Source organism: Gavia stellata, chromosome 1 (genome assembly GCF_030936135.1).
Source record: "Gavia stellata isolate bGavSte3 chromosome 1, bGavSte3.hap2, whole genome shotgun sequence".
NCBI lineage: Eukaryota > Metazoa > Chordata > Aves > Gaviiformes > Gaviidae > Gavia > Gavia stellata.
The window spans coordinates 80,906,028-80,919,164 of NC_082594.1; the positions used below are offsets into that span (position 1 = coordinate 80,906,028).

The window sequence follows — 13,137 nt, forward strand, 5'->3', positions numbered from 1 at the left end:
AAAATGGATAAAGTAAAATTTAAATATTTTCCAGGATTATTTTCACTGAGACCCTGAGCCACTTGATGTTTTTAAAAAAATCTTTCCTTTTTTATTAAATGCTTTTTTCCCCCATATGTATGACCCTCAAAAAAGCACAGAAAACTTACTGATTACCAAGGGGATACATTAGGCTTAGTTAATTACAAAGTGCTAGAAAGATTGATAGAGAAAGCATCGTAAACTATGCAATATTCCATCCTGGATTTCATTTACACATACACCTCTGTTTAGAGAGACCAGCATTGTAGAGCTGCAATACTAAGAATTATAAATGCCACAAAACTTTACACCCCACCCGTATTTTCTATTGAAAATTTGTATCTCTGAGATCTACAGAATATTAACCGAAGAAATATCTCAATTGTAAAAAGAGGTTAATGCTGCATCATCAATCCGTCTGGTGTGAGAGTTTATTTAAATCCTAGCATATGAAGAAAGAGTATGAGAGACTATGTGCCAGAGCATGTATCAGAAGACTGATTGTGTGTATTGTTCACAAACAAAATGGTTACTATTCCTAAATGACACTTAAATAGCATGTTAGGGAAGCAGCACTGCTTTTGTTCACGCTGTAATTTGTGGTAGAACTTGTCGCATGCATAAGCCTTGAGTGCCCTCTGCTGGGAGCCCGGTACAATGCAGGTAACCAGAATATTTACTTAATAAAATCACTCTTTATTTCAGAACGAGGTTAATGCAATCAAGTGGGACCCATCTGGCATGCTACTAGCATCTTGCTCCGATGATATGACATTAAAGGTAGTATAATTTCCATTCCTGCTGTTCAAAAAGTAAAGACAAAAATTATGTCTATTTTTTAATCTTCTCCAGAATGATGGTAGTGTATCATTTAAAACTCTGCATGAACAATATTTTCATTTTGTCCCGTATTTCTTAAAGACAATCTGAAAGATTGAACACAGAGAAGCAGCCACTGGAAAAACTGAGACATCCTATCCAAATAAGTGTTAAGTGGCTGATATGTCACTATCATAGAATAGTCATAGTTTAAATATATGCATATATGTATATATATACACATGTATATATATACACATGTATATGTGTATATATACACATGCTGGCCTGTCAACAGAAGCACAATCCCTATGCTAAGAAGCAGTCTATTGGTTACACTTTGAAAAGAATAGAAAAATAAAGAGTTTTCTTGCCCTTTGGAGTCTTTTTTCTGAAAATAATGTCATTGGAGCCGTTTGATTTTTATTTTTTTTAATAGCCTTGGACTAAGCAATGTGACACGACATATAAATTCAGATCCCAGCAAAAATCAGAATTGCTCTCTGAAGATGCCTGTCTGTCCATTCACTGTATGGGAAGCCTAAGGCAGCTACACTGCTGATGTACATGCCTCTGTTAGGTGCCTGAAGTTAGTTGGAATGAATCTGGATTGTGGCTCACAGACAGCATAGGCTGCTTTACCAGCACACCTGGGCTGTTGCACTGCACCAGCAAAGTATTACTAATACAAGGGGAGTCTGGGCTTGCAGAAGTACTTTTCCCAATAGAGCTTTTCCAGCCGAAACTCCTCTCACTCTCCTTTCTCAGCCACATTGAATGAAGGCTATGTCCATGTAGGAATAGCTGTATGTTGTAACAGCAAAGCCCTCCTGCTGGACTGTCGATTTATACTGGTTCCTTGAGCAAAGCAAACATCCCAGGAAAGATTTGGTTTTGTGGATAGAATTGTACCAGTAATACAGATTTCTCATAGTATAGTTGTGTAAATTAAGGCTTCATACCTTTTTCTGCTGCTGATTGGCACAGCTAAAGTAGGAGATGTTTCTAGCATGCATACAGCCTGTGTATAAGACCTGAAACTGAGAGCGCCGCAAAACTTATAGATAAGAGCTGAGTGAACATCAGCGTTGTGACTGTTTCCTTTTCAAAGGTAGCCTGAATTCTGCTCAATTCTGGTCTGTCTTTGCCACATATCCACTCGGGTTTTCATCCCTCTGGGTTCTAGACATATTATTCCAAACTGTTCACATAACTGAAAATTTACAGAAAATAGGGCTGGAAGAGACTGAAAGAGAGCACCTTGTTTGTTATGCTGCCACAAAGCAGTATTATAGTAACCAGTATTGCTCTGCTTAAACATCCTGACCCAGTGGTAGCACATTTTTTTGGTGCCCAGTTGCGTGCTGTGTTTTAAAAACCACTGCGGCTCAGTGTTGTTGGTCCCAGTTCAAATCTCTGACCACTGAATTTGACACAAGAGCTAACGGTTTGCTGTCCCTGGCCTTGCATGTTTTTAAAAATCTTCAATGATGGAGACTGCAAATCCTTTTTGGGCAATTATTCTTCTTATTCTTTTTCCTTTGGCTTCAGTCCTCTCTGGCTTCTTTTTTTTTCTTTTTTTTGGAGTTCTTGATATTTTCCTACAACTTCTGGGAACATGCTGCCTGTTAGCTGTAGAATGTGGCTAAGCTTTGTGTGGCATTTCCAAAAGCAGACTCAGGTATGCTGCTGAAAATTCAGCATAAGAGCACATCATTTCCCTCATAGTACAGACTTGTAACAAGTGAGTTAAATCATTACTACATTTTTGATATATCTCAGAAACTGACTAAATTTGAGTTATTTTTCCCTGCTTTGAATTAGCTTCATCTTGTTTTCTCAGTTAGCTGAAGAAAAGATCTACTAAATTACCTGTCATCTCTGTTGAGCATATTCTTTATCTCACACTGAAGTATTTGGCCATGTAACAGTGCATAAATAGCTGATCTTGTTCCATTGCCTGTGCTGTTAAAAACATCAGGAAAACAAGTGGAGTTAGGAGGGAAAGGAAAATTTGATGTGGCTCTTGACTGGCATAAAAGAAAATTATTAGGTTCTAAGCAGTTATAGAAACTTTATTTTGATTCTTTAAGATGACTGCTGTTGCAATGTGTCATTTAAACTTCAAGTTAAACTTACCTAAATAGAGTAACTTAAGCTTCTGTATGAAAAAAATACAGTTACAGGCTATGGGCAGTACAGCAACGATTTAGTTCTTATCTGTTGAATAAATACTATTAAATGTGTAGCTCTTTCCCTTAATGGGGTTATTCTAACGTGTGTGCGTTGTAGATGCCAAACTGTTGCATTAATAAACTTAAATTACATGTATGCATTTGTGTCAAGATCTTAAATAAACAAATGGTAAGAAAAACATAGAACTGAAATAATTCAGCTGAGAAGAGATTAGTAACTTTGCCATTTTTCCACTTCATAATTACTCTGACTTAGATTTGGAGTATGAAGCAAGATACTTGTGTACATGATCTTCAGGCTCACAGCAAAGAGATTTATACTATCAAATGGAGTCCTACAGGACCAGGCACCAGCAACCCGAACTCCAACATCATGTTAGCAAGGTAAAAATATACCTCTTTCTGTTGCCTACCAAGAAGGATCGTCTTTGTGACGTGTAACTCTACTGTCACCTTGCCATCAGTCTTCCTGCAGAGAATTCCAGTAAAAAGTACCTACGTTTGTAAATCAGGGGGATGGAAACGAAGGGAAAGGAATCATATTTGAAAAAGGAAGAAGAAAAAGAAGGAAAATTGAGTCATATGCTATTTCACTTTTCAGCTGCCTTCATAAAAGGATTGTAAATCTTCCATTGCACCTTCACGTCCAGCATCCGCTTGTTGTGAATGAAAGTACTTAATGAGACAGATGGCAGCCCATTGAGCCAGTTGGAATGTGTTCTAGCCAGGGTCATGCAACTCACCTGGGCAGATACTGACAATTTTTATAGCCTTGTTAACTAACAGAGAAAAGCTTGGATAATCTTTAAAATTCCACTTGAAAATCTGTTCAAAATTCTTCTTTGAGTTTAGCAAATGCAGAATCATAGAATCACTTAGGTTGGAAAAGACCTTTAAGATCATCAAGTCCAACCGTAAACCTAACCCTGCTAAGTCCACCACTAAACCATGTCCCTAAGCACCTCATCTTTTAAATACCTCCAGGGATGGTGACTCAACCACTTCCCTGGGCAGCCTGTTCCAATGTCTGACAACCCTTTCAGTGAAGAAGTTTTTCTTAATATCCAATCTAAACCTGCTCTGACACAACTTGAGGCCATTTCCTCTTGTCCTATCACTTCTCACTTGGGAGAAGAGAGCCGCACCCACCTCTCTACAACCCCCTTTCAGGTAATTGTAGAGAGTGATAAGGTCTCCCCTCAGCCTCCTCCAAGCTAAACAAACCCAGCCCTCTCAACCGCTCCTCATAAGACTTGTGCTCCAGACCCCTCACCAGCTTTATTGCCCTTCTCTGGACACGCTCCAGCACCTTAATCTCTTTCTTGTAGTGAGGGGCCCAAAACTAAACACAGTGTTCGAGGGGCGGCCTCAAATATGTTTGCTTGTAGAATGCCAATTGATGGTAGTACCATGGGATTATCAAATCAACTCATGGTGTATTCAGTTTGGAGAGGAGTTGTATCAAAGCTGTTTTATTTATTTTACTCCTTAGTCTGGAAGTGGACAGGGAAGAAGAACTTCGCTTTCTTGGAGTTGTTCTTTTAATATTATTTTTAACACCAATTATTTCCCTTGCCTTTTTCTAAGCCCACAGTTTCGGATTTAGATTGATTGTAGCAAAAAACAGCACTGAAATAAAGTGAGAACTACAGTTCTAGAGAATTACAGAATGCTAATTCATTAAATAATGCAAATCCATTAAGAATAAGATGTTTCTGGAACCATTTACCCTATTAATGACAATATGTATTTTACATTCCTGCATAATGTCAGATAGAATCTCAAAAAGCAGGAGTTTGGCTCTTGTAAGGCTAGTGATCTGATCCTATATACAGCACCCTGAGATAAACTCAAAGGTTCCACATACAAGAATTCAGTTCTGTAGATATAGTTCTTGTCAAGGCTGTAGTGAGTATTAGCTTTTCTGTTTGAAACCTTGTTTCTTGCTTAGCATAGAAAAAACTCTGTGTTATTCTCTTAAAACATTTACACTATCGAACTACAAATTGATTAACACTCAAATTAAGACATGCTTGTGTTTGAATGCTTCTTGCAGTGCTTCGTTTGATTCCACTGTTCGGCTGTGGGACGTTGACCGAGGAGTCTGCATCCATACGCTAACAAAACATCAAGAGCCTGTCTACAGTGTAGCTTTTAGTCCTGATGGAAAATATCTAGCCAGTGGGTCCTTTGACAAATGTGTCCATATATGGAATACTCAGGTACTGTGTTGCTTCATGTGAAGCACATCTGTTTTAGATGACACATTAATAGCAAAAGCTTAAATGGAAAATATATGTACCTCTGTAGCATATGACCTGCCAGCCAACGTGAACCTGATTGTTATCGGCTGATACAAATCCCCGCGTAACAGTTGCGTCACTCAGGTGGAGTGAGGTGACTGTCCAGAACATTTCTGCTCAGGCTTTGTTGTACGCTAAAACACTAGCATGCGTGAAAATAGGTACGTCACGTTGTGCCGTCAGCTTTGTGAAGCAAAGGTGTGGATTGATTCTTAGAAATAAGTGGTACATTTATTTAGTAACAAGCTGAGTTCAGCTGTGAGTCCGATGCACCTGGCTTATACTTTGCGATGAGGAGATGATAGATACAAAGGGTGTGCAGGCTGGGGACTGGGGATATTCTGGAGAAAAGTGGGACATCATAGTTCCACAGATTTAATTCTGCGTACTGATGCCTCACAGCCTGAATTAACAACAAACTTTAGAAAAGACCATCTCAGCCTAACTCCCCAGGCCTTTACTGTTACAAAGTTGACAAAAACAGATGTCTGAGAGTCCTACTGTAAATTGCTTTCTGGAGGAGCCTGTTTCTCTTCATTATCAAAGACCAGTTTCCTAACATCAGCACCTTATAGAGATGACCATAGATGGGTGATGTGAATAATACCCCCTCACCACCACTCTCTTCTTTTTAATGTACTGCCACGTGACAGAGAAAAAAAAAGGGGAACTTCTGTATCAAATGTTTGCATGCTGTTTTGCTTTGTAGAGTGGAACCCTAGTACATAGCTACCGAGGCACCGGGGGCATCTTTGAAGTCTGCTGGAATGCTAGAGGAGACAAAGTGGGAGCAAGCGCATCAGACGGATCGGTAAGGAGCTTTACACATGGTAAATGTTGAGTGGAGAGTGTCACTCCTCTGGAGAGTGTCAACAAAAAACCATACGTGCCATATTGCCTTCTCTGGACAGAGCTGAAGGGTAGATAGCTCAAGACAGGAGTAGGTAATTCTGTGGAGTATAGTAAAAACGCTACTGCTTTGGAAGGTTTTGAATGAATGCTAGGAGATGGTGTTCCTATTGGAAATGAAGAATGCTTGTGGAATAGGTGAATATTACTGAAGATGGGAATGACTTCTAGATACATATTTGATAAGAACAACAGTACTGTTGTTTCTATCATTATTTATCTCATCTGTCAGTTTTTAATGAAGGTCAGGTCACAGCAGTCAACTCTCCAATAAACAGTTGTCCTGAGGCTTTGTAAGTTTTATCCCACAGAAGTTTACCCTTGAATAGTTCCTAGAAGAGGAAGTTTTCAGCATGATGCCCAAAGATTTCATCACGTGGTGAAGGAGAAATATTGCCGTAGAGATACTGATTATTCATCACTATTTTTGCTGTTAATGTTACTTTAAAAAAAAGTCAATTGTAACATGATCAGCTTGTGAAGGATGCACAGATGTTATAACACACTCTACAGCTTTTTAAAATAACTTTTCGCTATGGCTGGCTGGCATAACAATTTTAGAGCAGTATTTTTCAACTGGTTTTAACAAAGGGTACACCTACAACATGATTCAGTTGCTTGAGCTTAGTCGTGCCATTTGAGATGGTGCCATGCCTGGCTTCCAACAGCTGCTCCAAATGGGCGCATGTCCGCTCTAGGTCCTGTGTCATGCCTGCCAGGCCTGTGCATCTATTTTGGATATATTTCAGAAATTGAAGTGGGCACTGTATTTAGGCAACTAAATAGAGCCCATAGTCTTACTTGGGTTGTGCCACCAAAATGCTTGTTTGTAATCCAATTAAAGCCCAGCTAAATGTTGAATGTGTGGTTTTCACTTGGGTTTTCTCCCATGTCAGGTTGTTCACTGCTTGTGTGCATGTAAACAGGCACTTGAGACGGGCCGATTTGAAGCTGGGGAGTATAACATACAGCTGGCTGATCAGCCTGTGTACGGAGCCGTACATTAATAGGGCCTCCACATCACCTTCAGAAATGGTTCTTAATGCTGAGTCTTTTCTCTCCAGGTTTGTGTTCTAGATCTGCGGAAGTAAAAGTGAAATGTTTTAGAAGAAATTTCAAATGGACCAGCAGTGAATGTGTGGGGAGAAGCACTCTTCAAAACTATTCTTAACAGCTCCAGAACTGTACGAACTTGAACAAAGTTAGAGTGTACCGTGAAACCAACTCTCCCTGGCCACAGGTGTCTAGTATTTTGTCCGTAACCTTCATCAAGGAGTAAAAACACAGTCACTTCAGAGGGGGAGGGAATGGTTTCCACCTGGAACATTCAGCCTTGGAAGCATGAAGCCACCAGCTAGGCATTGCACTGTTTGGTTTGCGTCTGAGAACTTGCTCTGATGGCTGGGAAAAAAAAGCTGTGCCAAAAAAAATTAATAAAAAAAAAAAAAGAAAAATGCTGTGATAAACCAAAAGGGAAAAAAAATCCTCCTCCATGCGGTGTTGTATTTTTTCCTTCCAATTTGGACACTACAGTCGCTCTCCCAAAGGACGTTCAAAGACCAGTTTGTACTGATGAAATGCTCAACTTTGTAATCACAACACTTTCTATTTTCTAGACTACTTTTTTTGTTCAGTGGTTTTTCTATCAGCTGGAATATTACAGCCTGGAGGATCCCAGGCTTAGGATGAAACTTTTGTTTTCCTTTTATTTCTCCCTTCCACTCCCAACTTCTCCTTCCTTTTTTTTCTCCTTTTTCTTCTTGCCCTTTTTTATTCTTTTTTCCCTGTATGCCCATAGTAGATGCAGCCAGGTGGACATGACAATGAAAATTTTTGACAGACTGCTTCTCCTCTCTTCTCTCTCTTCCTTTTCCTTTCTTTCTCTCCGTTTAAAAGAAAAAAAAATCCTCCATGCTTCAGATCTTAGCGTCTCAAGGGCACTTTCAGCAAATTGTGTAATAAGTGCTTTATATAAGAATGCAGTGCTGGGGAAGATTTTTACAGGAGAAAGATGACTTTTAACAGAAAGAACCCAGTGTATTTTTGGAAAAAAAGTATTTTTTATGTTAAACAGTTTTAAATGCCTAAAATGGCCACCAAATGTAGACCAGTTGTGTAATTCAAGCAAAAAGAATGACACAGAGTCCAAGGAACATGAAAGGTGCAGTATCCTTTTTCTCTTCTCTCTCAGAAAGTGTTGTAAGAAAAAATGCCATTCGGTACAATAAATGCCAGTCATTTACTAAGAGTCCTCTTCCAGCAGCCAGCCATTTATATAGTCACATTTCATTTTTGTGGCTGTTTGGTGATGTACACATATTAAAAGGGATTCATAAGTTTGAGACTATAAATATAGCTTTCATTTTCTTGAGTTCATATTTTCGTTTATCCTTGGTAACCAGGGAAAAATGGTTATGTATCTACTTCCCTCTAGCAATAGCTCAGATGTCATACAGAACATGGATTTGGCTGCCCGTGGCCTTGCTGAGCAGTGCCGTCCTCCTCTTATTCATCCCATTTAGCTGTTTCTCTTCCAATAAGTCAGCAGGATTTTACCACTGACTTAATGGGACCAGTTGGACCAAGACCTATTGACTGCATCTGTCATTGTTGACGAACAGACTCTTGCCAAGTTCCTGTCCATCCCTGGTCGGCACAGACCTAGAAGCAGGCTTTTCCATTGCGTCAGGCAGTATGTGGTGCTGCTGTCACCCTCAGCTGTGTGTTCTGCATGCTACAGGGAAAGCTCTGGGTCTGCACTTGGAGGCTTACTGTCTGCCCAGACAGGTTTAGCCTTCAGGGTGTCCTCAGTGTGGTGCTCAGAAGACAATGTAGAACTCTTCATTAGGTGAGGACATGATAAAGGATGTATAAATTATATCTCAACATATATACTACTATAAAGTTAGAGTGGGTGAAATGATTGGAATGATAATAAGGACTTCCAAAGCACCACCTATCCACTTTGGACATGATTTCCTCTGCAAGCTAGACATTTGCACAGATGCCTACTGAAGACTACATTACTCAGAGCAAATGATGGATGCAAGGAAGGATGCATAGGCAGAGTTTACTGAAGGTGCTGTAACCTTGGGGTGGTGGCAGCCATTATTTAGAGAAATCCTCAGAACTGGCTGAGTCGAACAGATGTCCTCTCTAGCCCACAGGCTAGGCTAGGATTTGTAGGAGAGAGGAAAACAATCAAGCAGAGAACCCCCTTAACATCATATAGTACCTTCCCGCCCAAAGTCGCTATTTCTGTAACACAGGGTCTTCCCTTTGATTTGACCACAGCTGCTGAAGTGAGCAAAGCCAAAACCAGAACCACCAGTTCTGAACTGGTGGTGCAAGACCTGCCAAGCATCATGGCATCATCATGGCATCGTGGAATCCATACCTCATTTTTTCTCCTGTGTTTTCCTCTCTTTACACTTGAATCTGCACAATATCTTAGTCCTTCCAGTGGAACTAGCCACTGCCAGCTTCAGCTGCGTTTCTTAAAGATACACATTTGGGAAGGAGAAAAGAGTGAAAAGAAATAACTGTTAAAAGGGTTACTCAGTCCTGAGGTGAAAACAGTTATGTGGGATTTTGGTTATTAATGACAGTTAGGCTCGTTCATAGTTTATGTCAAAGAATTGGAAACTGGAAGGTATCAAGGATTATTTTTTGGTGTTAAATGCATTCATGTGTTGGTTTTAGTTTTCTGCTCCAAGAGCACGGCTGTAAATGATCACGTGGCAGTTTTGCACTGTTTTATAATAACCATGTGTACCTACTAATTTAAAGTCACTACTTAAAAACAAAAAAGAGTACATGTTCGAAGAGAGACTTGAATTTTAATACAAAGGTTTAATGTGGTTTTATAAAGCATGGTTGGGTCGATGATTTTATTACAGTCATTGGATGTACACGGTTAATTCCCTAAGCTGCTTTTGGGTGGAGTTTCTGAGAATAACATGCAGAAGCTCCCAGTCTGCAGGCAGCGGAGGGCAGCGCGGATGGGGCCCTGGCCTTGCCTCTGTCCCTTGAGTGACGCCTGAATAGGCCAGACCTCAGGATTCAAAGAGATGAGGTTGCTCAATCCGAGTTCAGCAACGCCACGTGGCTGGCTGGCTCCACAGCCCGTGTTTCGTGGTTGTTCCCAAGATAGCTACTGTGGATAGCTCGGCAGTGTCCATGATGCCTGTTTCTTTTTCCTTTTTTTAAATTGTCACCACCTGTTGTCTGCCCGCCTGCAGGGAGGTAAGAAGTCAAGAGAAACAAAATTTGAAAATCAGTTGGTTTGCAAAACCTACGTGTGAGAGGCTGCTGGTCCAGAGAGTTTTCTATACGGACCATCAGATTTGAAAGCAGCATATGTGAAAAGCTGAGAAAATTCACGTTTCTTCCCCTCCCCAAGACCCTAAAGACAGGAAAATCCTCAAAGATACTGTAGTAGATAGTTTTCAGCTAAAATGAGGGCAGCTATTAAGGAAGGCAGAAGATGGAGTTGCAAAGGCTAATCCTAGCCTAGAGGGCTGATTTCATTAGGAGGTGGGCAATGGGGAGAGGCTTTTCCAGGGTGTAGTTCAACGGGGACGTCTAAGCCTAGAGCTGCCAAACTGCCCTCGTGGGAGCTCTCGCTTTCCTCCACTGCTGCAGCGGCATCCCCGGCTAGCAGTGCCTTTCTGCGGTTCCCCTGCAACAGAACAACACGAAGCAACAAGCTGGTGGACTTCATTTTTTTCGTACAATATTTTTTGATAATTTTCTTTATCGTTCTTTGTAACAGAAGAGAAATTGAAAAGCCTAAGTGACCAAACAGGATTGTGAAAGCATTGACAGACTTACTGGATTTTTATCATTGCTGGCTGTCTGGAACTGGCCTTGAAGTGAAAAAAACCCCAGCTTCTGAAAAACCACTCGACTCTGTGGGTTAGAAGGATACTGAATCTTTTATGTAGAAAACACTGGGTCCCTTATGGGGCACTAAAGGGCCTGACTTACAGGGTTATACACACATTAACCCCATGCTACATCTTAGAAATTTCCTTTTAATTTGTTTTAAAAAAAAGAAAAAAATAGCTAATTTTAGAGCCAAGTGAAGTGCACTTTGTCAAATGTAAGGGTCTGCTTTGTTTTTGGGTTTCTTTTTTCTTTTTCCCTTTTTAATTTTTCCTCCTTTTTTTCCTACTTTTGCCTTTTCAAAAGATGTGGTTCTTTGTCAATTGCAGAAATGTTCTTTCAGCCACTCACTGAAATTCTGAATTCTGGCTTCTGCAGTTTTTATTGTCTGTGTCAGACTTGCAGCCAGACTTGGTTCTCATTTCAGCATTTCCTAGGTTCTGTTGAAACAACATCAACCCTTATTTTGTTTCTCCCCCACCCACACTTTCTTCAAATTCACCTTGTGTATTGTAGCTCATTTGTTTTAAGGAGAGAATCAACAGATCATATTCAGTGTCTTGAATAAATTGCTATATTTTGATATTAGAGAATTCTGTGCGTGTTGTTCCTTATTCTTTCCTGGCTGTTTAGCATCCTGTGCTTAAGGGCTGGGGTTGGGCGACTTAAGTTGTAACGTGGTATTATGACCTAAAGGGTTACCTGCCCCGCGGGTGTATAAAGATCGAGACCGTAGGTTCGTAGGATTTTGTCATACACAATGGCACGGCGGCTTTTTCCTCTAAATTTCTCTACTTTATTACAGATTGCCACAAATACCACACAAATACCACTAGCAAGGGTACCTATGATTAAGAAAGCAAATCTATATGTATCTCAAGCTATTGCAAATTATTATCAGCAAGCAATAGTATAGCAGTGATCAATTATAGCAACAAGCAATTATAGCAGCATCCAATAGTAGCAGCAATGAAGTGTAAATATATATATATAAAAAATATTACAGGTTACAACAACATTAATACTAGTGAAGCAAACTTACCGATAATGTAACAGCAGATATACTTAGGATAGGTTACTTACATGTATGTATGTGGCATCAAGTGCCTTAGACAAACCAGACCGGCCCCAGATGTGGGCTCAGTGGAGGCAAAATAAAACAACAGGCAGAGTCTCACATCACAGAATCACAGAATCATTAAGGCTGGAAAAGACCTGTAAGATCAAGTCCAATCATCAATGCAACACCACCATGCCCACTAAACCATGTCCCACAGAGCCACGTCCACACATTCCTTGAACACCTCCAGTGATGATGACTCCACCACCTCCCTGGGCAGCCTGTTCCAGTGCTTCACCACTCTCTCAGCAAAGAAATTTTTCCTAATATCCAGCCTAAACCTCTCTGGTGCAACTTGAGGCCATTTCCTCTAGTCCTGTCACTCGTCACTTGGGAGAAGAGACCAACACCCACCTCTCTGCAACCCCCTTTCGGGTAATTGTAGAGAGCGATGAGGTCTCCCCTCAGCCTCCTCTTCTCCAGACTGAACAACCCCAGTTCCCTCAGCCGCTCCTCATAAGACTTGTGCTCCAGACCCCTCACCAGCTTCGTTGCCCTTCTCTGGACACGCTCCAGCACCTCAATGTCCTTCTTGTAGTGAGGGGCCCAAAACTGAACACAGGATTCGAGGTGCGGCCTCACCAGTGCCGAGTACAGGGGCACGATCACCTCCCTACTCCTGCTGGCCACACTGTTTCTGATACAGGCCAGGATGCCGTTGGCCTTCTTGGCCACCTGGGCACACTGCTGGCTCATCTTCAGCCGGCTATCGACCGACACCCCCAGGTCCTTTTCTGCAGGACAGCTTTCCAGCCACTCGTCCCCAAGCCTGTAGCGTTGCATGGGGTTGTTGTGGCCCAAGTGCAGGACCCAGCACTTGGCCTTGTTGAACCTCATACAATTGGCCTGGGCCCATCGATCCAGCCTGTCCAGATCCCTCTGC

The 13,137-nt window shown here is 41.1% G+C and overlaps 1 protein-coding gene across 1 annotated transcript in view; it reads left to right on the forward strand.

Moving 5' to 3' along the window:
- The window catches only part of TBL1X (transducin beta like 1 X-linked), a 199,859-nt gene extending 191,782 nt beyond the window's left edge, over positions 1 to 8,077 (forward strand). The window contains exons 14-18 of the mRNA XM_059815202.1: positions 727 to 801; positions 3,292 to 3,419; positions 5,092 to 5,257; positions 6,048 to 6,149; positions 7,312 to 8,077. Of these exons, the coding sequence (XP_059671185.1) occupies positions 727 to 801; positions 3,292 to 3,419; positions 5,092 to 5,257; positions 6,048 to 6,149; positions 7,312 to 7,338 (498 nt within the window). The 3' untranslated portion in view covers positions 7,339 to 8,077. The remainder of the gene's footprint in view (positions 1 to 726; positions 802 to 3,291; positions 3,420 to 5,091; positions 5,258 to 6,047; positions 6,150 to 7,311) is intronic.
- Positions 8,078 to 13,137: the final 5,060 nt, after the last annotated feature.